The sequence below is a fragment of the Poecile atricapillus genome, chromosome Z (assembly GCF_030490865.1).
Source record: "Poecile atricapillus isolate bPoeAtr1 chromosome Z, bPoeAtr1.hap1, whole genome shotgun sequence".
Taxonomy (NCBI): domain Eukaryota; kingdom Metazoa; phylum Chordata; class Aves; order Passeriformes; family Paridae; genus Poecile; species Poecile atricapillus.
In genome coordinates, this window is record NC_081289.1 from 9,309,192 (window position 1) to 9,334,959 (window position 25,768).

The 25,768-nt window shown below is 36.7% G+C and overlaps 1 protein-coding gene across 1 annotated transcript in view; it reads left to right on the plus strand.

The window, feature by feature from the left end:
* LOC131572759 (protein piccolo-like) overlaps positions 1-25,768 on the plus strand; it is a 309,016-nt gene that overhangs the window by 182,168 nt on the left and 101,080 nt on the right. The window contains exons 9-11 of the mRNA XM_058826081.1: positions 1,145-1,299; positions 9,124-9,205; positions 21,886-22,011. Of these exons, the coding sequence (XP_058682064.1) occupies positions 1,145-1,299; positions 9,124-9,205; positions 21,886-22,011 (363 nt within the window). The remainder of the gene's footprint in view (positions 1-1,144; positions 1,300-9,123; positions 9,206-21,885; positions 22,012-25,768) is intronic.

The window sequence follows — 25,768 nt, forward strand, 5'->3', positions numbered from 1 at the left end:
TTTCACAACTAAATAGGAAAGATTGCTAACACTACCATTTTTCCTTTTAAATTCTTTTCTGTGTCATGTGCATTCACTCTTATTACTACAGCAAAAACTGATCTTATTTAAGGTTTGAAATTCCTTGTGGTTTTGCTGAAACAAATATTGTCTTCCTTTGATTTCCAAATTTATCTTGCTTAATAAAGCATACAATTCAAGCTTGCCTTACATTCTGCATTGCATTATCTGAGCAATGCATTGGTTTACACTGATTGGCAGCGTAGATGAAAACGGGAGATGAATCTCATCCCAGTGGAGTGACATCAATCTCAGTTGACCCAATAGTCAGTAAGCATAAATAAATGCATTTGCAAACTGATTCCAGTGAAATGGCATTACTTGATCCCCAAAAGATGAATAGTACAACACTTACTGTTGCAAACAGGATATTAGTCTCATAGAATTTTTGCAGACAGAACATTAAAAATCCATACGCAAAGGTTCATACTGCAAAATCGGGGGATGGAATTAAAAATGAGAACACCTGTAATATTGCTGCTTAGGATTTCAGTAACTAGGTTGGTTTCCTATCTTTTTTGATTTGGTTTGATATCAATTTCATAAAGAAATTTCATAAATATCTTGGTTTGATATCAATTTCATAAAGAAATAATTTTCTTATATGTAGTTCTAGATTATTTCAAAATATTTGGAACAATATTCAGTTCAAAAATTTGAGAATTAGTGGAGCTTGCATTTTGAGGGCTGGTTATTTTGGGTTTTGATTTGATTTTCTGAGTTTGGGGTTTTTTTTCTCAGTCTGCTGCAAAATAAATAATATGACTAAATTTTTCTCAGCATATATTTTAAAGAGATGTAAAATCTGCAGTGTATTTCTCAGCTGCCAGAAGGAGGATGTGGCTATAGCACTTGGTAGATTTCTTCTGTATTTATTATCCATGGTTCTGACATAGGGATTCTTCTCCCTTTGCTGTCTCACAGCTAAATAATGCTCAAGTTCAATGTCTCAAGTCTCACCTAACTTTGCTTTAGCTGCATGGCCAGTGAGTAACCACTCTGCATGTTTGCTATGCACAATGCACATTCTTGCCCTTTGCCCAGCCCTGGACCAGAGCATTTGACCTGTCCTTGGTTTTCAAAGCCTATCACCTCCGTCGGGAAGAAACAGATTGGTTTGACAAGCCCAGAGAGCCTCGTTTGGAGAATGGACACATCCTTGACAGAAGGCTGCCAGAGAAGTTGTCACACTCTCGACCACTAAGTCAACACCAAGATCAAGTAAGCTTCAAATTAGATGTGCCTCTAGTTTTATAAATGATTGATAATTTAATCATACTGTCCAATGGTTCCCATAGCAACTACAGGATTACTCCAAATCCAGCTACATTCAGCTGAAGTGCTGTTGAACCTGTATTCATCATCATTTGATGATGAAATTAGATTAACTTTCCTCTAAAATTCAGTATTAATTTTGCAGGTTGTGTTTTGACATTTGAAATATAATTGAAAACATCTATACCTTAAGTATTCCTGTTGGTGGAAAAAAAATGTAAAAGGAAAATGATTAGTCTTATTTTCCCTTACCTGCTCTAACTCACCCAAATTAAAGTCCCTTCTCTTAGTAGTTGAAGGAAAGTTGAAGAAAATAATTCCATTATCCTGTTGACATTTTTTCGGTTGGTGAGTATAATCCAAACAGTCTGTGATAAATTATTGAATAAATCAGCTAGACTTTATCAATTTAATACTTAGAATATTTCATTTATTAGAGAAAGAAAGAAAAATACCATGGTCTACTTTTCAAGCTTGCCAACTTTGACATCTAGTTTACCTTAGTGTACCCTCCCATTTCCATTTTTTTATTAACAAAGTTTATGTAGTTCAAATCTTTAAGGTCTTCAGATGCTTGTTTCATTTGTCATTTTTACTGATTGATTTAGGTTATATCCTGATATATTCTTATGTTTTGATTTAGATTACATTTTTTCATGAGATCAAATGAATGCAATGAGTTCATATCCTCTAGGCAAGAGGATAAAACCTCAAATTGTGCCAGGGGAGGTTTAGATTGGATATTAGGAAAAATGTCTTTGTGGAAAGGGTGGTCATTGGAGCAGGCTGCCCAGGGAAATGGTAGAGTCATCATCCCTGGAATTGTCAAGAAACCTGTGGATATGGCACTTGAGGACATAGTTTGTGGTGAACATGGTTGACAGTTGGACTTGATCATCTTGGATGTCTTTTCCAATCTTAACAATTCTGTGATTCTGAGAGAAGGTATTGCATGGCCCTTCTGTGACACTTAATAGCTTACATTGCTCACATGAATTCCTCAGATAACATACAAAACAGGAATATCCCACCCTCATGCAGCCTTTAAAAGTTTTATGTTGGTGAGCATTTTCACTGACATATGGCCATCAAATATAGGTTTTGTGAAGCAACACATAGATTTTATGAAGTAGGTGTTAAAATGTCTTACAATACAAGCTGTCATTTATTTTTCCCTCCTTTCCTATCCCTAGCACATATTGAGATTCACACACCCTAGGTTGTACTGAGCCTACTCATTTCTTGTTCAGAAAAAGGGCTTTACACGGTATAATTCTTATAGCTATCTATTCAAATAGATCTATGATTCTATGAATCAACTTAATTGCAAGATAAAGGGTGTTTTTGAGTCTTAACAGCTCTTAATATCACTGGCAATAGGTTAAAAAACTGTCTCTCTGAGCACTTTAATTCTCACGAGAAACTTTTATTATTCTAAGCATACGTAATTGTATTTTACCACTACAGCTTTCTGAGGTAAAACTGAAAATCTTCCTTGAAAATCAGATTTGTCCAAAAGGATTATTGCTAACCCTGAACTCTGTGATAAGGAGGTGTTTAGTAAGATACACTTAACTTCTAGAGCTCCAGAGCTTTTGTCCTAGGAAACAGTTCCAAGGCCAGGTCTTAATCACAGAGATCTCATCTTTGCTTTTTTCTCTCATATAAGTAGCATTACATTAGGACTGGTTGAAAATTTTGTTCAAAAATTTTTAGGAGTAAGTTTAAAAGGACTAAGAGGTTTTTGTTTTCCTGGATATTTCCAGGAAGAAAATATGTATTTTTTCCTCTTTAAAGCTGTTGAGATATCCTCATGCTTATATAGAAACAGAGGTACAGCATTAAAATCTTGCCAAAGGCATTTTTTAAGGTTTTGTGAAATATGGGATGTAAATTGGAGAGTGAACATGTTCTAAATAACTCTGTCTCATGCCATGTAAAGCCACAGCAGAAGAGAAGTGATATGTGAGGAGAAGCTTTGCAACAGTTGCTTCTTCTGCTTCCATCCGTGTTAGCTGCTGTCAGTCACACACCGGTACAAAACAGTATCAGTGACTTTGCAGAAGGGAGAAATGCCAGGTCTCAGAAACTCCACATCATCTACCTAATCAAAATGTTACTCTGAGCTTGTGTACATTGTCTTCTGTGAGCATTTGTTTAAGATAATTTACATATCAATATATTTTCAGGCACATCCATAAATTAAATTGCTTTGTAACAGGATAAAAAAGGCCAGAGATATTTTTAAAAAGTTTCATTAGCTCCACACTGAGTTGCAAAATACTTAGCAATAGAAGAAAGTAAATCAGCATCTATTTTTATAGATACTCTATTTCTATATCAACACTATTTTTTTTTAGCATTAGTATTATATTTTCAAGCAATGAAGGCAAATAAACCATATCAGGCCAATGAGAGTGGAGAGGCAAAGTAAGCACTCCCTGAGGGCTTTTTCAGCCCTGTGTGTACAAAAGGGTTAATTAGTTCATTGTGCCATGCTGTCTGTCTCCTGTATCTACACCTCAGTCCTGCACAGGAACCTGTAGTGTCCAAGTCTAATGTCCTCTAGAGACAAAACTGGCAAGTCATTATCCATCCAGGACCACCTGAGCATTTCCACCTTCATCCAGACCTTCCTTTGCTGCCAGTGATTTCCTGGAACCAGTTAGGAGGGAATTTTCCTTGTTAGCACAGGAATTAAGCCATTATAACTCCCTTAATATCCCTTATTGAGCTCAAAACAGCCACAGAAAGAATAATTTGCATCAATAGCATTAATCTGCTTGTAATGTATCAATCAATGTTTTCAAATACACTTATTTGCTCTGAATTTGTTATTTTTATGATCTTCTGTGTTAAAAAATTAAAATATTTTAATGACCACTACAATATGTGTATTCCAGAAGATTTTGACTCATACATGTGAAATACCAATTTTCTTACTAGATGAAATCAGAACTGCTTGATTACATCCCACAGAGCCTGTACAAACAAAGGTAATAAATAAAGCACAACCCTGAGCTTTTGAAGCAAGAATGCAGTGGAGTGACAACTCTGAACCTCCAAGTTTCCACAGATTTTTTATAACCCAGCAGTTTAAGCTCACATACTGTATTATAAATACTAAAATATATTTGTTTCTATAGCAACTTCTACGGTGCTATTTAGTATTCTAAATCTTGCTAAATTGTAGTTCAGTTGAATATCTTAAAAGCCATTTCCCAATGTATTGATTCTGGACTGCTTCCCTGAGGAGGTAAGACCTTATCAATACATAATCTATTGTAGAATTCCCACTGACTGCTGTTGACCTCAACAGTTTGCTTAGTCATTGCCAGTTCACCAGAAACTTCTTTAAACCTCCAGGTATCAAGAGGTTTTTTTTCTTATTATTTTCTGTGAAAATTATTTGCATATCCTGAACTAAACTGGCTGTTACAAAGTTTGGGAAAGAACAGTAGGAGGAGGTGCCAGGACAGTAAAATTTCATGAGAAGGGCATGGGAAATGAGAGTATAGTAAGAGGCAATAAATGATTTTCAGGAAGGGGTTTTAAATACTTGCAGTCATCATAGGTAAGTTTTTTTAATCCCTAAATGAATAATAAAATCCTAAACTCATCCTAATGATAGTATATTGCTGTCAGTTCATTTAGGCAACAGTTTTCTAATCACAAAAAAAGACAAGGGTCTTAGACATGAAACCTTTTGAATGCAATTCCCTATTTCTAAACACCCTAAAAGTTAGATGCTTTTCTCCCCATTCATGGGTCACTGCCATTCTCTTGAAACTTAACTCAAGCCTTTTTAGGGGCACTTGACTATTTAGAAATCTTGAAAAAATCAGTCATAAGGTGAGCATTGGTGCTAAAATGAGGAAATACCATTTCTGACAGAGATACAGAGGGCTACCTGCAAACATTAGTTTCACATTTTTGAAATCCATCTACTTAGTTTTCATTGTTTTCCAATTAGCAAGGAGAATTTATTTTAAATTGTAGTAAACTGTTTTCTGTTAGAGACTTTGGGGGGGGGGAGTGGTAGGCACATTTTGTGACTGAGATTCTGTGAAAATGTGATGAGAAATGGGACATTTCCAACTTTACTGTAATTGTTAAAATATTTAATCTAAAGACTGGCTTGTTAGCCACCCCCTCACTGTAATTCATGAAGGAATTTAGCTGGCAGTGCCTCATTTCTTAGTCACTCAGAAATATATTCCTCTCTGCATACCAGAATGACTTCTGGAGCAAAGGTCAGTGTTGAATTTACCTATTACAGAAGGAAATGCAACTCACTTTGCAATTTATTAGTTGAGTATTGAACAGAAATATTGTGTTTGTTAAGTTTTTACTCAGTGCGTCTTTTGCAAATTATCTCCATCACTGGGATTTATCAGTAGAAAGAACTTTCCACCTTGAGGATTTCTAGAAAACTCAACATTTGTGCTCTGCACAGAGGGAATTTAGAAATTCAATGAGCAGAATTAACACAGCTGAAGAAATTCTTGGAACCAGCTTGCACAGGCCTTGTGTGCTCATACAAGTACCTGTGGTGTTCAGAAATTAGGATGGATACTGCCTAACCCACCACCTTGAGCATCCACCATCTTGTTCCAGGATACCTACCTCAGGTAAAGTTTCCCTTGAAAATGATATTTCCCAGAAGACAACAACCAACTGTAGCTGTTGAGAATCATCTTATCAGGCCCTGTCCAACACCAGTGGAATGGAAGATGCAGCAACATTTAAAACCAGGAATGACTATGACTTTGGTGATCCAATCCAAAGATGAGTTGATACATTATAGATGTGGCTATGGCCTGGAATATTAAAATACAATTCATGAATTTTATTTCTTAAATATAGCACTGGGGAAATTTTTTCTTCTTGATTTTCCTCTTTAACTTATAATATTCCCTTTTATGAGGCTTCCATATTTTGTTTGTTTATCAGATAAAACACTTAATGACAACAGGAAATGAAATGCATTTTTAAACTCATCTTCCGTGGCAGTCTTAGAAACCCTCAGCACAATTATTTTCCATTCATTCCATTTTTGGAGGGCCTTTGAGCTGACTAATAACATGAAACACATGACCAGCACTTACATTTCCTGAGGAAGAGGATGATATGCCAGTGCAAAGTTACAAATCAAGTGTAGCGAATGCTCCCAAAGAGGTGAGGAAGGATCTTCATGACAGGGACAGATGGCAGAAATCTCTGGGGTTCATAGCAGGTAAGTGGGATCTAGTGAATTTTGCCCTGTGACCCAAGTCTCAGCTTGTGGACTTGTTGTTCTCCACTCCTGCAGCTGTGCAGTGGAAGGATGGCCCCTCTGCACCACTTTGGATTTCCACTGTCACAGCTGTGCGGCTTCAGCAGGGTCCCTCTCCATCTTCACTGGGGAAATGGGAGGAAGAATCAGCTAGAAGGAATTCCTGGCATATATTCAGGTGAAGGGAAACCAACTTTAGTGGAAGTAAGTTGTGAACATTTGGAAGCACACAATAATTTGTATTCTACTAGTTTTGAAATATTTTAGTGAATTTTCAGATAAGTTTTCAGATAAATTTCAGATTAATGTGTGTATTACAGATTGTGAAATATTCTAGTAAATTTCAGATAAATATGCTCACTAATGATTAAAGCAAAACATCAAGAACAATGTAATTTTTGTTGGTATTACCTATTTGCAGCAACCACTGTTTTTTCCTGTTTGTTCTGCTGCTTTCAGAAATGTACTGATCTGAAAGTAAAAGCCTAATGACATATTCCATTTAAGCACTGATTCCCACCAACAATAAAAGAATAATATACTACCCTGGATGCAAATAAAATACAATGCTTTTATTCAGATCTATATGAATCACAGAGATTTATTCTTCTCATAAAATTCTGGAAGTAATGAGAAAGTAATAGGCTAAAGAAGGAGACAGTCCATATTTTCTGATGCATTTGTTAGAAGTCATGTACAATATGGCATTGAATATTCTTGGATTGTTATTTATTAAAAAATGGAAGATAGAGAAAGTAAAATAATATGAATTGAACTTTAAGTGGTGGAGCGTTCCTTGGTTAAATTTAATTGCTCCCACCAAACTGGATCCCAGCTAAGAATCTATTCAAATGTGTTCATACACTTTGTGTAAACAGCAATATTTCATATTCATTTATTTAATTCAAAGTAAAATTAGGTGTTTTCTTTCAGATTTTTTACAATTTTATCTAAGCTACCTGTGACAAATGCATCACTTTTATTGTTACATAAAACTTGCTGAATTTCTGACAGTGTCATTTAAAACATAACACTCTCCCTATCCATTAATGAGTGTGGAAGCCTCATAGAACCTTATACACTCCTGGTAGTATTAGACTATATGTTCTGACAAAATCCCATGATAAATTCAAATATCTGCCTGATCTCATGTTCTGATTTATTCTGGAATACTTGTCCACTACCAAATCCAAAATCTCCTTTATGTCTGACATTAATTGCAGTCAATAATACTCTCACTGTGTTATGGCAGGATTTGAGTCTTGTAGATGTTAGATGTAGCATAATTCACTGGATAAGTAACTGAGTTATGACAACTGGTGTATAAACTCTTCTGCTTACTGTGGGATTGAGCTAAGCAAGGCCCTTGACTTCTCTGTTTCCCTTCCCATCATTTATGTGTGCTATCCATTAACTTCATAAACTCTCCAGGGCAGAACTAAGTTTGAAGTGCTTGGCTCAGGAGGAGCTTAATCCCTTTAAATGCTACTTAAATATAAATAATAGCAATAAACTCTTGGCAGCAGGCTGCTGATGCACTCGAGCTGCTGCATTGCCATGCTGAATAATATTGTCCCCTTGGCTCCATGAGGCTGCTCCCTGCAGTCCCATCCTGGAGCAGGCACAGTCGTGCTCCCTCCTCTTGGTCCAGGTGCATCACCCAGGCTTGGAACCATCATGCAGAAGCAGAGAAGTGGTGGGTTCAACTTTGCTACCAAAAGACCATAACTGCAGGCAAAGGAAGGCTGTGATTGCTGTGAGGGGAGTGTTGCAACCAAGTGCTCTGCAGAGGCATTTTGGTGTGGGCTTGGGGCAATCATCCCTGGAAGGTGGGTCAGTCCCTGCAGCTTGGCCCCTCCTATGCCCAAACCATGGGGCAGGTGGGATCATTTCAAAAGGAAAACTGGTTCTTTAGAGTGTGTTGTAGGGTGTGTTGCTTTCAGCTTTGACATGGTCTAGGATTAGCCCAGGTAAATGTTGCACATTTTCCTACAGAATGTAGTCCCACAAGTTTTAATTTCGGTTTTTCAAATGGCTTTTGGAATTTGAAGACAAGAGATACATTGGACTATGTGTTTTTTCTGAAACTAAAGCAGTAACTCATGGATGGTAACAGATTAACATTTTGTTTACTTGTTTAAGAAAATAATTTTATAAAAAATACAGGAATAATGTTATGTTTCTTTCTTGTGTTCAACATTGCTTGAATAAAGGATTAAGGTTGAAAGAAGCTACAGAAGATAGTGACAACCTTCTAGTCTCTCAGAAAAATCAGAACTAAAGCCATATTTGAGATTAATCTGGTTTATGGAAGCAAATATTCATTACCCCACAGAAGGAATTTGCAGTTCAACAAATGTCTTCAAACTTGGGAGAGTTTTTGAATTGAGATGTTGTGATATATCCCTGGATGAAATAAGTTTATTTGCTTCTTTCTGTTTCAATTGTCTGAAATTATTAATGCAATTGTTGTTGGTTTACCTTTTTATGACATGCATATTTGTGTTCCTCAGATAAATGGGAAGCCCCTGCAGTACATTTTCCCTCATACAAGGCTCAAACTACTGAGAGACCCAAAGGATCACACAGTTTCAGGTAAAAAAATCCCCCTATGAGACATGATAATTAATTTGATTAACATGAATTATACAAAAAAAACCAGTATTAAAAATACTTTCTGTGTCTGTGCAGCAGTAAATTCAGTGGTCATTTTAAATCTTGCTCATTGGCTATAACAGGAAGCAGCAGTGCATGAAAAAGGTCATCTGTTCAAGATATATAAGCTATACAGACATTAAAAACAGAGGAAAATCTGTGTGTTATCCATATGAACAGTCTGTTTTCTTGTTGCTTTTTATGTAACTCTATATTCCCTACATGAGTCCTTATAAAATAAACTTGTGTAGGTGTAGAACATGTACAGAACTGAGAATTTTATTCTTTCTGTTCTGGAACTCTAGCCTGCTCTTCTCATAGAGGGAGTTAGCAGAAGAATCAGATCCCATTTTTCTGTGGTGTCTTCACATGGACACATTTATCACAGGACCTCAGATTTGTTCTCTTTTTCCCTAACATTGACACAAATGTTCATGTAAGTCAGAGTCTGCTCGCCAAGGAGATGAAAGTGGCAGAGGTGATATTCATTCACCTCCCAGGCTGAGAGCTGGAATGCAATGTAATATTTTCATGTGTCAAACTGGAAAAGGCTGCCAGGACCTGGCACAGGTAAGGTCTGTCTGTCTGAGCCTCTGGAATTGCAGCCTTTCTCACATCTAATACTGATATGGAACTCAAAGTTATTTCAATACACTGTTTTTGTTCTTTCAGAGGTAGATGCTTTAAGTGTTTTTTGTGATGAAACATCAGGCTTTTAACTTGCTTAAAAAATTCTAATAGTGTGTGTTAAACTCTGCTTTTGCACAGAAGTAATTACCAACTGCCAACCCTGGTGTTCCCTTGAGCGTTAAGTAGAAAGTGGCATGAACTTACTTGAATTGCTAAATAATGTTTTCACAGGGTTTCTGGCAGGAAAGTCTTGATAATTTCCATCCTCAGAACACACCACATATTTAGGATGTTAAATGAATATTCTCTATGCATTATGAGGTGTTTTCTTGTTAGTCAGCGTAACACCCACCAGTGATTTCAGGCTGCAGAAAGACCCCTCCACCCACACAGCCCAGTCTGAAAGGAGCTGCCAGCTCTGCTGTGTGTCAGCCTGTGCTGCTCCAGGCCCTCCCAGTCCACAGGAACTCCTTGGCAAGCTTGTAGGCATCTTTGCCCTGCGGGCTGATGAGTAATGCTGTGATCCAAGCTGCTCTCTTACTCAAAACTAAGAGGAATTACAACCACATAACTGTAAAGCTCGTGATTTACTGTTGCTGAAGCCAGATCTTCTATGTAAAATTATTTTCCTTTATGCAGTGGGAAGTGCTTATTCCAAATTATCTGCTAACTCTCATGCTGGCAGTCATAGCAACACGCTGTGCCTCAGGGAAAACACCTTGTGAGCAGTGATGGGCAAACCCAACGTGTAGGTATTGACCTCTCCTTTACCAATGCCCTGCACAAATGAGGTCACATAGGATCAAAAATTTACTCAGGGTCCTGCTAAGGTTGTATAGCCCACACTGGGATTGCTTGCTGCTATAGCTATATAATATTGTGCTTAAATTCCAGTTGGAGAAAGCAAGCTTGGTTCTGTCTACAAGCTCCAGTCATACTTTTGTGTTTTAGTCCAGAGACATGCTTGGAGACCTGCAGATGTATTTCTGTATGATGCATACATAGATTTCCCTACAAATATTTAAAGGCCTTAATGCAAATTGTACAGAAAAGAGCCGAAGGTAGAATAGGGTGGCCGTGAAGCAGAAGAATTAGTTGTAGTTTTCACTCCTTACACATCTTTGAAGTACCATAACTCCTTGACTATATACCTCTGTTCTGTCCCTTCTCTCAAGTGTCTGAATAATTTAAGTACATGAAAACTCTCTTCAAATATGCAGTGCATTATGCTTATCCTCCAGCTTTCCAAATGGCGTCTACCAGAGATCAGCACATGGTTTTAAAAATAATTAAATTTTATTAAACATTATCTGCAAACTAATAGTAAACATCTGTGTTTATTAACCAGACAATGACTGTTAACCAGACGAAGACACAGAAGTATATTATGCAGCAGAATTTACTTAAAATATGGGTAAATTAAAAAAATATATACAATTATACCATCACAGTTACCTCACTGCAAGAGTTTTGGATATTTGTCTAGATTCCATGTCCAATTGCTTCCCCAGCTGATTTCTTTCTCTTTGTTTTTTTTATTTGTTTCCTTTGTCTCTTTTTCCTCTTTCTTTCTCCCTGCCCATCTTTCTTATCAAAAGTATCAAAATGAGGTATTGACTCACTTTGTTTGCTATTATACTTGTTGCATAAGCACAGGAAGTGCATGTGTGTGTTAAAAAATCACAATCCTCAGTAAAGCTCACATGGGCAGCCAGATTGTTCCAAGAGAATAGTCCCTGGTGAAACCAGCCTTTCAGCAACATCTTCAGCTGAACTCTTGCGTTGCTGGATTCTTACAAACCAGCTGGCCTGAGGTCCTGGGTGACCACAACAGCATATGCACCATCCATTGTCTCTGATGTCCTCAGAGTACGTACAAAACATCCTCTGTCTTGGCTATGCACAAAAGCCTCTCCTATGTGATGATTTCTGCATGTGCAAGAGCAGTTTATACTTGTGTTTTAAATGATCCATGTGCAGTTTGGTCAGTTCTGAAGCAGGAGCTGCCTGGGGAGATGTCTGAGACTGACAGATTCTCCCCAGGGGATTCATGAATACACCTTCAGTGTACAATTAGTGTGTTGTAGCAGGAGAGTGCACAGCAGGAGTTACATAGGGAAATGCCCTAAACTGTACAAAATTCCCGCTTGGAGAATTCCTGTAACTGTTGACCAGCTGCTTTGCTGGGAAACTGGCCAGTGCTTCAGCCTATTATCTCATCTCACTGGAGTTCTTGGGCCAACATGGGCATTAATGATTCGTTGTGCTGGGTCAGCCCAGATAACCAACTCTCCCAAAGCAGCTGTAATTGTAGGACAAGATTTCATCCTAATATCACCATTATAAATTGAATTCCACAGGTCTCATCATAATCTCACCGCTGTAAAAGGCACTGCCTGATTATGAATCAAAAAATTGTCACATTATAAATATCATTAATAAGACTAGTCCCAAATATTCTAAAATTCAGGCTTTTTCACTGCATAATATGTGCACCTGTATTTGGTTTGCTTTCTGGATTAATGAAAACTGACTCTGAGGTACAGATGCCTTTGATGCCTCTTACATAACCTGGCATAATTTTTCACACAGAACATATAATATGAATTTTGGCATGTCAGTGAGGTGTTTGAGGATTGAGAAACCAAGCCAAAATTGTGATGGCAAGAGAATAGTAGTGCTGAATGAAAAATAAATGTATACTTGCTCACTGGCTGCTCTATTGAAGGTTGTTGTTTATTATATGCCATAATCTAGAGCATATAAATCTATGTTTTGAGATATGCATGTCCTCTCCTCAGACAGTGCTGAGAGGTGTGACAGAATTTCCAAAAATTTACTCTGCAAAGACTGATTAATAATTTGCAATTAAGAAAAAAAGAAATAAAACAAAGAAGAATTGGCATCATAGTTATGCTAAGGTGCCAAAGCAGTGACGGCAGTGGTCAGTGAATGATAATATAGCAGTGTTTAATGCTCCAGAAACTCACTGTTTGTTTTCACTGAGAGTCCCTTTCTCCTTTTGGATCCTTTAGCGGAGCAGCATAAACGCTCTTTTACACTACCAGAATTTTCTCTTCTTTTTTTTTATCATGCCATCATAATATTTGAAAAAGTGAATTAAGGATATGGCTACTGAAGGTAATGAAAGCACTGGCAATACCTTTGGAAATGCTGTAAAGATAACTTACATTATGTTATTCCTGATCAGGAAGCTGTTTAGGTACACTCAGGGGGAAAATCCAACAAGGCAGACACATCTCAGTAGGTCTATAAGTACAATGAGTGCAATCAGTCAAAGGTAATTTTTACTCCTTTACCTCACATAGGCTGAGTCAGAAGTAATTCATCCATTTTGAAAGGAGGGATGTTCTGTGTTTCCAGGAAAAAAATGTACCTTTGAGCAGCCAGACTGTCTGTGTTGGGGAACATCCTCTTCAATTCTGGTTAAAAAAAAAATAAAGAAAGTAAGAGGCAGATAAATGATTCAGAAAAATATGCAAACTTTGTAGTGGAGCAAAGAAATTAATTAGATGGTGGGCAGAAGACTGCATCCCTAATCTCCATCTCATCAGTGATGTCAGTGAAACTGCAAGTAGAATTACAGGGTAGCTATAATGCTGTACACACGTCAGATGTGCCTCATGCTCCATAAGAAATGCTAATTCCTGCAAACAACACAACACTTCTGCAGTGTGCCAGCTCATGCAGTGCTTATCTGAATGGAGAGGAAGGGAATTCACTGTTTTCCTATATCAGGACCTCACTCTTATAGTCAGTCTCTAAATAAACATCCCTATATATTTAGGATTCTTTCACCTGCAAGTTCAGCAAAATTAGTTCGTACAGCAGAATACTAAAGTGCAAGGAATATGTGATTAGTAATCAATTAAAAACATTTTAAATATAGTCACAGTCTATGTTCAATGTGAGAAGTCAGAGTGAGAACTGCAACCCACCTCCTGTCCTCATACTCTTAGACGATTACTTATCCTACTTCTTTCATTTAATGGTGTGAAGAACTGAGAAAATACTTTGCACAAAAAAAGCAACACCCTCCTGTAACATTCCCTTGTCACTGGGAAAGGACTTAATTAATGGCCACCATTCCCTCAACCACTCACTCCTTATCAGAGAACTGGCACAGAAGGTAAAACCCATAAACAGAAAGGGACTGAGCTGTTACAGTCAGGCCACATCAGAGATTTTCCTGGGAAGTCATGTGGTAGTAAATGAGGACAGGACTGGAAATAAAGGGAAAGAGAGATGTCTGCTTTTGTCTTAATATCAATTTATCATTAAACTTTTCTTAATAAAAGCAAACAAATTCTTCTGTGTGTTAGAAACACTTCGTAGATGTACAAACCATATGTTCCATATTTATGTCTCTTGTCTCCAAATTATTTTAATTTGAAAAGCACTAGTGTGTGTATTTAAAATACTTTTCATGAAATCTTCTTGGCAGCTCAGTTGTTTATGGCTTTTTCAGTATATGAACACTTGTTGAGGATCTTGAGTGGAGGTAATTGAGAGGGCAATGTGTCTGCTAGCTATAAAGGTTCCATTTGCTTTCACGGCTGTCATGCAAAAAAAGGCTGCATAAACAGATCACTGCAGCACTGAATGTTAGAGTTCAGTCAAGCCCCCAGATTTCCATGGAGGTTCAGCTGTCAGTCAGTGACATCTATTGAGCTATCGGTGTCTATCAGTAAACACAGACAAAACTCAGTACCTACAAGGGATTTTATAGATTTAAAGCTACAGTCTACCATAGATGGCACCATAGATTCTAATATGACATATCATCCAAAAAGAAGAGACCTTTATCTTGTTTTCAAGTAGATGTGATAAATGCTTCAAGGAGCTAATTCATAAAACACTTTATGATCCTTCAGGATGATAACCAGTGTGCACATAAGCATGAAGTAGATTTGCAGCTGATATAAATCAATGCTGTGCTCTTAAAGCAACGGCAATATATCTGAATTTCATCAGCTTCTGATTTGACTTTGTGTGTATTTTATGCCTTAATTGCCAATGGCCAAGAAATGCAATAACTGAGTAGATATAATCATGTTTCTAGGAAACAACTTCACTTAAGCTAATTTTGTTAGAAGCACCAAAAAAATTCTTCTGAGGACACTCTTGAAAATGTACCTATATAGACAACCAACCTCTGATATGGATCACATCACGTAATGTATTCCAGAGAATTACATAAGAATAACAATGCAAATAAAAATTTAGGCTGAATTTTATTATATAAATTATTTTTCCTGCTGTTTTTAAGTTCCTGAGTTAACTTGGTTTTGTTTGCTTTGTCATGTTTCCTTTCTCTCTGTTCTTCAGACTTTAGAGATTGCTTTATCACACCTACAATGTCCAAATAAATAGCTCGCACTTCTCCACGGTACTTTTAACTCTGAACTCTCCAAGAGAAGTCATTGATGTTTTTAATGTGTTAGAGCCTTCTGTTCCATACAGACAATGGAACAGGGTATAAAACTGTTCTGGCAGATAAGGGCCTACCAGCACCCTAGCATATGTCTGGTCTAGATAAGGCTGGAAGAGGAATGAGGAGATAACTTCTAGTAAATGAAAACAGGAGGAAGGTATGTTCTGTCTCCATTCACAGCCAAATAGTGTTGAAAGGTTTCATATTGTTTGATTTGGATGAATATATTCTCATTGCTATAACATGGTGCATGGGCACATTACAACGTCTTTCATGCCTAATATCTCATCTGCATGCTTTCTTCTCCTGCATTTGCTACCATTGGACCTTGACCAAAAAAGGATCACCCTTGTGCTTCCTTGCTGTAATTCACCATTATGGTTTTGTTCTGGTTTGGGGGATTTTTTATATTATTTGAAAGTGATGAAAAACATATTTGGACAAGTCCATGTGTTGGCTTCTGGATCTGAAACACAACGCTTAAGCTCTATTTTGAGATTCAGGCATATCTCCCATTTCAACCTACTCTGAGATAGGTGTTATAGTCCAGCATTTTGCAGTTTAAGTCCATTTCAATTTTTCCCATTTTACTTCTGTACAGTTTCAACTTCAAAGCACACAATATCCAAAGGTGTTCAAATGATCATGGATTTACAGAAATAATGAGTTTCAGCTACCATCTTGAAGGGTATACTTTAAGACTCTTAGAAATCAAAATCAGTAGCATTTTTTTAATATCTTTCTTAAAGTTCATTCACTTGAAAGTCTATTAAAAATTCATATAGCTCTATTTCTAACTGTGACAAAAGTCAGATTGCTGCTGACGCTCATATTTACAGTATGCCAATTCACACAAACACATGTGATTTCTGCAAGTCTGTTGTACATTCTAATTTCTTCTTTACTTTCCTTGTTCATATAATTAGACAGACAAATGGTTTCATGCTTTCAAAAATTAGCCCAGAGGAAATATTTGCTTGAGTTAACACATGAATGATGTTTGCACAGAGCTTCTGGGTCATGTGCCAGCATTCTCCTGTATGTGTTGAAGTTGTTGCTACTGCATAGGACCTATATGATGATTAAACATAATCAGTCCTTGCATTTGCTGCCAGAATGCTATTTATGTTCATGAGAGAACATTCCTGGAAAATTATTTTTCACTTTTGTATAAAATCAGGACCATCAACACCAGCAAAGCCCTGCTGGGCGTTGAATTGTTCAGTTTTTTGCTGCTCATTTTTTTCTTTCTTCCCTTTAACCTTTAACTTATGTAAGGGTTTATCAGCATTTGTTTGAAAAGGCATGTCTAATAATTCCTTGGATGCTGAAGTGGTTCCAGGAAATCTAGACTGTTTATACTCTAATGGCTATAATGGAGATGCTCAGCAAAGCAGTGAAAAGATGGTAAGGTTTCATGATCTTCCCTGTGACCTGAGAGCAGCAACAACAAATTGGCATCAGTCTGATCTTTATTATCTCCATAAGGAACAAAAAAGACTAAATTGTAATTGCAGGGCTCAGGTTATAGTCAGCATATTCCAGCAAAGTAAATTACAGTCTTTCTGCCCTGTTGCTACTGTGACACAATGAAGTATACAAGGAGATTGGATTTCATAGTGTCTGAGACACATTGAAGTACAGAAGTTCAGAATAAATGTATCTGAAGGGATAGAAAGTATCTCATGGTAGAAATAAGGAAAAAAGAGTGATGAATTTTGAAAATGCATTTGCAGGAATGCTTGCCAGGTCACCAGTTACAGAATTTATTAGTGTCAGGTTGTTGGTTACTGATCATATATAGTATTTATATATATATATGCATATATGTAATGAATATGCATGCTGAAATAGTTTATAGTGTCTGGAAGGATATGAAATGATAAGGGAAATATGCTTTTGAATGTCACAGTTGGTTAATTGCCAAAAAGCAAAGAAGGCCATTCAATATTTTTCCTCCAAATATGGATTTCTCACAAAAATAACTCTGCAGTTATTAAGCACTTGAAATCTTTGCATGAAGCATAGAATGGAGTGGAGTGGAATGGGATGGAAGAATGGAATGGAATGGAATGGAATGGAATGGAATGGAATGGAATGGAATGGAATGGAATAGAATAGAATAGAATAGAATAGAATAGAATAGAATAGAATAGAATAGAATAGAATAGAATAGAATAGAATAGAATAGAATAGAATAGAATAGAATAGAATAGAATAGAATAGAATAGAATAGAATAGAATAGAATAGAATAGAATAGAATAGAATAGAATAGAATAGAATAGAATAGAACACAATGCAATACAAAATACAGTATTTCAGTCAGAAAGTACCTACAAAAACCTTACAGTTTAGGTACTGACCAATTCAGGATGGAAGAAAAGCAAAAGTGTGTAGTTAAGGGCATTGTCCAAAAGCCTCTTAAACCCTGACAGGCATGGAGCATTGACCACTTCTCGCAGAAGTCTGTTCCAGTCCTTGACCACCTTCTCAGTCTAAACCTCTCCTGGTACCGCTTTGAACTATTCCCACAAGGTCTGTTCCTGGATACCAGGGAGAAGAGCTCAGCCCTTCCCTCTCCATTCCCCCTCCTCAGGAAGCTGCAGAGAGCAATGAGGTTGCCTCTCGCAGCCTTTTCTCCAAACTGGACGAACCCAAAGCCCTCAGACTCTCCTCACAGAACAGCACTCCCAGCCCTTTCACCAGCCTAGTTGCCCTCCTTCAGACTCATTCAAGAACCTTGACAATCCTTCTCAAATTGTGGGGCCCAGACCTGTGCATGGGGCTCAAGGTGAGGCTGAAGCACTGCTGCACACAGTGGGACAATCAGCTCTTTGGCTGTCTGGTGATGCTGTGTTTAATGCCACCCAGGGCAGGGTTTGTCCCCTTGGCTGACGCTGCTGACTCACGTCCATCTGCAGCTGAGCAGCACCCCTGGATCCCTCTCTGATTTACAGCCATTGCTCACCCCATTTACACTTGTGCTCAGTGTCATAGGTCTAGGATCCAGCATTTCCACCTGCTAAATTTCATCCCATTAATCATAGCCCAATGCTCCAATCTATCTAGATTCCTCTGAAAGGCCTCTTCTTTGTCAAGGGAGTCAAAAGCACCTCCCAGGTTTGTCATGGGCAAACGTTCTAGTGGTGCAGACAACTCCTGCATCCAGACTTTTGACACACATACTTTACAAACCTGGCCCTAGAATTGATCCCTGAGGAGCACTGCTGGTGTCCAGTCCCTAGCCAAATGTCATTCCATTCACTACAATCCATTCAGCTCTTCCCTTCAGCCAATTCTTCACCAAGAGCAATGTGAACCCACTCATCCCACAGCTGGACAGCTCATCCATAAGGATGCTGTGAGAGCCAGCATCAAAAGGCATAGTAAAATCCAGAAAAACTACATCCAGCACCTTCCCATCATCCCCTGGGCAGGTGACCTAAAGCTTCAAATTCTGTTTATATGTTCAGCTGTATAAATCAGTGGCTTACAAGCTAACAGTAGTGATTTAGTATCCTTTTCTATCCTTTTGTTTTTTTATCAATATATAAAATCATTTTTTTTGCATGATCAACCTTTGCAAAGTTTAACATTATATATTTTATTATATATTTTGGGTTGGGTGGTGTAGGGTTTTGGGGTGTTTCTTTAGCTTAGCATACTCTATCCTAAGGCTTTAGCTAGGATTAGATGGGAGAGTAGGATCACAGCCTTGGGAGATCAGTAAGAACAGTTTTAATTAATTACCAGTATTCTCGCTTTGAAGCATCCTAAAAAAGATTGGTTTTCTAGGTGTAAAATTCTCTTTGAAGAGATGTTTTCCTGAAGATATTTTCCATGGAAGTCAATACTCATAATTCAGAAAGGTGCCTTCTGTTATTCAAATCAGAGTGATTTGCTTTCTGATGGTTTACTGGTTCTATTTCTTCTAAAGAAAACAGAAGTTCATTAATCTGAAAATCTAAATGAGAAAGATGAATGTGTGGTTATATCAAAATAGCCTGAGCGATGGAAATTAAGACTCAAAATTAAAAAATAAAAACAACAACAAAAACAAGGGGATAAAAGATCTCAGAAAGCATATGATGGGTATTTTTAAACTATCTGCATTCAAGGTAATAAACTGGGAAATGTCATTTCAAACAGAAGTAGTAAGCTCAATATTTTCAATAGATAAAGTATAAATAGGCTTGATATACCATCTTTACATGAGAAGATACAGCAGGACCCAAGAAATCTTTGTCAGCCAGAACAGAGCATTTAGAGCTCATTGAGTGAAAAGTAGCTCATTCATTCTGACTACCAGGAATGAAGGTTTTGTAATTAACCTTAATTTTAACTTAAATTGTAATATAAATATTATTCTGGTAGTGTTTTTGCAACAAGCACACACAAAAACACCCACTCACTAACTCCTACGATTGTCCCTTAGCAAATATATTTCTACTTTATACATAATTTCAGTCATACATTTGAGTCTAAAACCTGCAAACATAAAAGTACAAGCCCTTTCAAAGTGTCTAGGAATAAAAAAATCATCATATATTATCATGGAAAGTACTTTCTTTTATTAGCAGTAATATGGACAAAACCATCCAAAAACTAAACAAATGTATCAGCCAAGATTTTCAGTTCCTTAGTGTAAGTATCCATGTGAATGCCTCTGAAATCAAGTGTACACTCATTTAAATGACAAACTACTTTGCCATTCTGTCACAAATCAGCTGTGAGAGATAGAAATACTAAGTGTGCACCATGATAAAATCCTGACTGCAAGGAGTTGCTCCCCTCTGTGATGAAAAGCAGCCAGTCCTACAGATATATTGAAAATTCCATGTTTTCACTGTGTGAGTTAAGATACCGTGTCCTTGTTTGTGTGTGTTGTACATGAAGAATAGTTGTTTCTTGGATTTGGTGAAAAGAGTTCCCAGTTGTGAATTTCAGATTTATTAACATATTAATGACTCTTTCCATACTGCTTGATCAGAAGTTCTCTGTGTAGAGCAGCCCACATGAATTTCTAAGTCCTCAGGATGGACTTATGTTTAAATGTTTTTATTGGTGTAGGCATTCACTTTATGCAATGAGGTACTTATTTTTAAAAACTGTATTGTCTATTTTTTTAAAGGACATTTAGAGTCGCCCTTAGAATTGTGTTTTTGCTTTCCTTACCAAGTTAGGAAAACTAAACTTTACCTACCAGTGCAAAATTTCGAATTTGCACTGAAATAAGGTAATTAACTTAAAATATTAATGCAGTTTGTTCCAATTAAACTGAAAAATCACTCTCCTCAAAAAAATTATTTGATAAATGTCTAATTATCTAATGCATATAGATACAGCTAAACTGGGATAGAGGAACTAGTGGAAACTTTTTTTGTTCAGAAACGCAATGTGGGAATCCTTGCACTGAAATTAACTCAGGGCTGATTTGCAAAACACTAATAGCATTATCAGGAAAAGCCTTAATCTAAAAAGATAAACCTTTGCAAGGAGGGGCTGTGGTGACCTTTCTACAGCTGGTTAGTCTAATCACTCAGCAAGTTTGGCTTATGAAATTAATACATTGAAAAATAATTATTTAACAGTTGCAATAAAGGTGGGTAAATCAGCCTTTTAATTCCCAGACCAAAGTGTGAATCATCTCATATGGAATTTGCTTCAAATAAAAAAATTGTTTAATTAGTACAGGAAGTTTTAGGTTTTTTGCGTTTTCTTTCAAGGCAAAATGACACGAACAATTGGCAATGCATGAAATTATTTATTACTTTATATTTTAAGCTTTTGTTTTCACTCTCATTATTTTGTACATAAGGAAGGTTAGTGATCTGCTTCTGTCCAGCTAAAATAATGAGTGATGAAAATGTTTTTAATTCTGTACTTTTTTAAAAAGGAGGAAAAGATGTGATTTAATGATGCTTTACACAGAATAATTGTATGTTTTTCCCACCATTTATTTGCATATCCTTTGATGTGAAAGATGTCAATTAAAAGCAAATATTTAAGAAAAATAATAGTATCTGCCAAGTATAGGTTCATGTAAATGTACATGCCTTGCTGCTCAAAAGAGCTAGCTCGAGGATCTCTGTCAATGTCTCCATAATATGTGATTCTGAAAGCTCAGATATTATAATTTTTTACCTAAATTGTATGCATGTTGTAGGCATCTGATAAAGCTATCCTTTGAATCTGCAATTTATGTGGACTTCTAACAATTTAATTCAATTTATTAATACTGCAAATAGATTGTCAGAAAAAGATAGGATTAGCTTCAATGTAATTTTTAGTGACTCAGTTGTTTGTGTTATGTAAATTATGTAGTAGATGCTCAAGAAGATCTTCCCAAAGTCTTTAGAAGAGCATCTGATGTGATGCAGTTAACCCTGATCTTCCAGCCACAGACAGAAGTTATTCAGGACATTTTCAGTAACCTCTGATGACTTGTTCTCTTCCTTTTTTTTTTTTTTTTTTCCCAGTGAATTATTCATTGCTTCAATTCTGTTCAAAGTTTTCTCTTTCTTTTGATCACAGGCAATGGACTGGGAATCCGAGTTGTAGGTGGGAAAGAAATTCCAGGAAGCAGTGGGGAAATTGGAGCTTACATTGCCAAGATCTTGCCTGGGGGCAATGCAGAGCAGACGGGGAAGCTTATAGAAGGTAAGATAAATGCATTATTGAAAAATGGAGCCATGGCGCTGTTGGGAGTTTGTTAGAATTATTTATAACACACATTTTCTCTTGCACAATGGATGCAATCTTGTGCAAGGAATGAGAGCTAAACATCTATGATGCTTAAAGCAAAAAGACCTGATAGATTTTATGACTTTTATGGCCAGAGAGTTCCCACAATGAGCATTATTATGGCATGTCTTCAGTAATACGTGTCAACATGCTGTCTGCATGGTCACATATCATCAGCATAAATCATGGTCATGGGCTTTGAAGATCTTTAACCTGTCTTGATCATCTAAACATCCATGTTTGAAGTGACTTATATTTCTTAGTTGCACAGGTAAAACAGACACAGCTCTCTCCCAGATGCATGAACTAACTTTTATTCCTAGTTCCCTAAAGTCCTTCCTAATGTTAGTTTTCCAATTTAGTATAACCATACAATATGCTCCAACAAGCAACAAAGGAAAATAGGTATCCACAAAAAAGCAGTTATTTCATCTAACTTAGACCTCTGTTTCAAGAATTGAAAGTGTCTTCCTCCTTTAATTGGCTTTAAGAAAACTGCATTAAACTTCACTTCTTCCTTTAGGCTATCAAAGCTAGTTGGAATGAATTTGACTTCATTATCAATACATTTTCTAGAATTATTGCAATGTGATCATTCTGTCTAATAATTTATTTCTGTGATTACATGAATGCCTTCTCATTGCATGAGAACTTTTTTATAAAACTTTCTCTTTTTATAGTGATTTTCTAGTTCCCTTTTGCATACTTGTATTCACCTGAAGTGTCACTCTATCTATGGACAAAAATAGAGTACATTTGTTTCTAATTCATTCAACTAATTTTTATTTTTCTTAAATGAATGTACAAAGGGAAATGCATGTACAGAGGGAAAAATAAGAAAAGAAGATAAGCAGGAAAAATAGTTCTCCCAGGCAGAATTCAATTCACATAAGTTTTCTGGATGGCAAACAAGCAAAAAAAGTAACAACTAAATCAAAATCACTGTGCAGGCAGGAAAACTGATTAAATTGATTAAAGAGTGTATTTACAAGGAATAGTTTAATTATTCTGTGGGTATTGCAAATCAGTGTCACCTGCATTCACCCCACAGCTTTTTACATCCTTGGTGTTTTCTTTGCAATATTTTAATGAAACACAACAACAACAAAAAAGGCAAACCAACCCCAATGTCAATGAAATTAAACAGAAAATTAAAAAGAAATGTATTTCTTTTTGGCCTATAGAGTTGATTCTGATATTCATTTTTAATGGGTAGTATCTCACCAAATAATAGAATAGTGTTATTTTTTGTGCATGAATGATGAAAGAATTGACCTTAATTTTGTGTGTTTTGAAGCAAGTATTTGTTTTGGCTCCCTCCATACAAATAAGTAGGTCTTTCATAGCTGTGCTAGATCACGCATGCATTGTTTCAGTACCAAGCAAGTAAAGAGGAAAATGTGGTTATTCAACATTTCCCCAAGACTGGACATTTCAAAGAAGAGAATGAGCAGTCACAGATTAGAATTATCTGTGGTCTTTTGGTTTATTTTGCCAGGAACCTTTCTGGAAACTGAAGTTTAAAACAGTTCTTTACTCACCACATAGGTTCATTTCAGCAGTGATCAAGAACATCTTGGAATGTATAACTGCAGGAGAAATCTGACATAGAAAATTACTTTTTAATCTCTTCATATAATACATTTTGAAGGTTTATTCCTATTTTATAGGAAGATGAATATTAAAGTAAAATATTTATTCTTTTGTTTTGTTCTCCCACCATATGTTCAGTCCTGTTTCTGAACCGACCTTTTTTAAAGTATCCTAGACTTGGATAAACTGGCATGGATCAACTCCATCAAAATCCCCATATTTCATCTGTAGGATTTGTCCACACAATGTCTCAGAATATGTTTCAGTATTGATGTGTTAAATGTTCTCTCAGAGACAAAAAATGCTTCCTGCAGAATGCACTTTGACTATGACATACAAGACAAACATTTCCTCTCACTGTCATTTAACTTTAGGCCTTGCCTTTATATCTGGTTTATGTTATTTTAGACGGTTATCAGAGATCAACAAAGAATATTATCTACTTCACTGTGAGTTGTGGTTAGCTTAGAGGAAGTACGGCTGATTCCCATTTAACCTCCACCTTTCAGAAGTGCTAAAATCCACTGAGGTCTTAAATCATTCTCATATTGATCTGTGTAAATCCAGCCAGACTTCTATCTTTACCAACATGGCTGATATTGCTGTCTCTGAAAATAGAGGCTGTCCTTCTTTCCTTTTTCAAGGTATTTGATGTTTCTCATACCACAGGGAGAAAACATAAAGAAAACTTTGTATGTTGTTATCTGTAAATGCAATTACTTTTTTTTTTGGTAGTAATCATGAGTCACTTTTCCTGATGAAATACTGTGTGACTACAAGTTAGAGTATAAACCGAGTCATCAAGTAAACGTATACTAATGTCATTACAAGTTAATATCTTGACTCATTAGCCTTTCTAAGAACATGAATCACTGTGAAAAATCCCATCAACTTAATTAATTCCTCTAATTCTAAAAACTCTGGGTCAGGTCTAAAAATCCTACCAATAGCATAAGAAACAAGGATGGATTTATTGTGACTATGAAGGAAGACAAACTCCTACCTGCTCTCTGTATGACTGCAGATAAAGAAATGACACAGAGATAGCATTCCTATCCTGAGGGAATAACATAAAATTCTACCCTATTTGAAAAGCTTTGGAGGAGTCTTAGTGCTGAAAAATTTATTTATAGGTCTGACTGGCAAATACCAGTGTTCTCAGTTCTCTCACCTTGAATTGCTTTCAAATGTCAAAAATATCTCTGATTCATCACTCATTGGCGTAACGAAAACTGGAGGTGGAAGACTCATTCCACCGAGCTCATCAAGTGCAAGGACTGTGTCAATTTGATAGATGTGTCTGTGCTCCCCCTCGTGTTGACAGAAACAGTTCAGTTATATTCCACCTGGTGAATCTACTGAGTGGCATTTCAGCCAGCATTTTTCAGAAACAGAAGAACTTAGAGTGAAGAGCAAAAATAAAATGTTTGTGTGTGTTACCTACTCTTACAAATTTTCTGGATGTCCTCAGCATTCCAGTTTTCTTATTGGACCATTTCAGTAGGCTGAGTGAAGAGCCTGGGAACTGATGAAGAACAGGTGTCTTTATTCCAAGTCTTCAATCAGCCAGACAAGCTGTGTTGCAATGGTTAGGTCATCTGATGTTCACTGAGATTAAGATATTCCCTGACTTTCCAGTCTCCTAGAAATTATGGTAAACTATCATGGTAAAAAACTAATGGTGAACTTGGTTTGTGGTGATTATACTGCCTTTCCTTATACCTCACTCAGCAGCCCTGATACTAGACAGACTTCTGTTAACCTGTCCTGAGCCCTTATGTGTGCATGACTATTTTTAATATGTATGGATCATTTAAATTATATCTTCCCAAACTTAAAACCAGGGAAATCATATATAGTGAAGACAAAAACTCCTATCATGAAAAATACTGAAATAGAACTTCCTGAAAGAAAAACGACCTGATAGAAATACAGACACTGAAAGATAATGACATGTTTTAAAGCTGTTAAGTAGGTCAGAGCAGAGAAGCTGCACTGCTGTTGGGGAGTTCCATCTTAGATGTGATCTTAGTTAACTGTGCCCTCCCTTCAGTCCAGTACTTTAGCACTTGTTTTGATC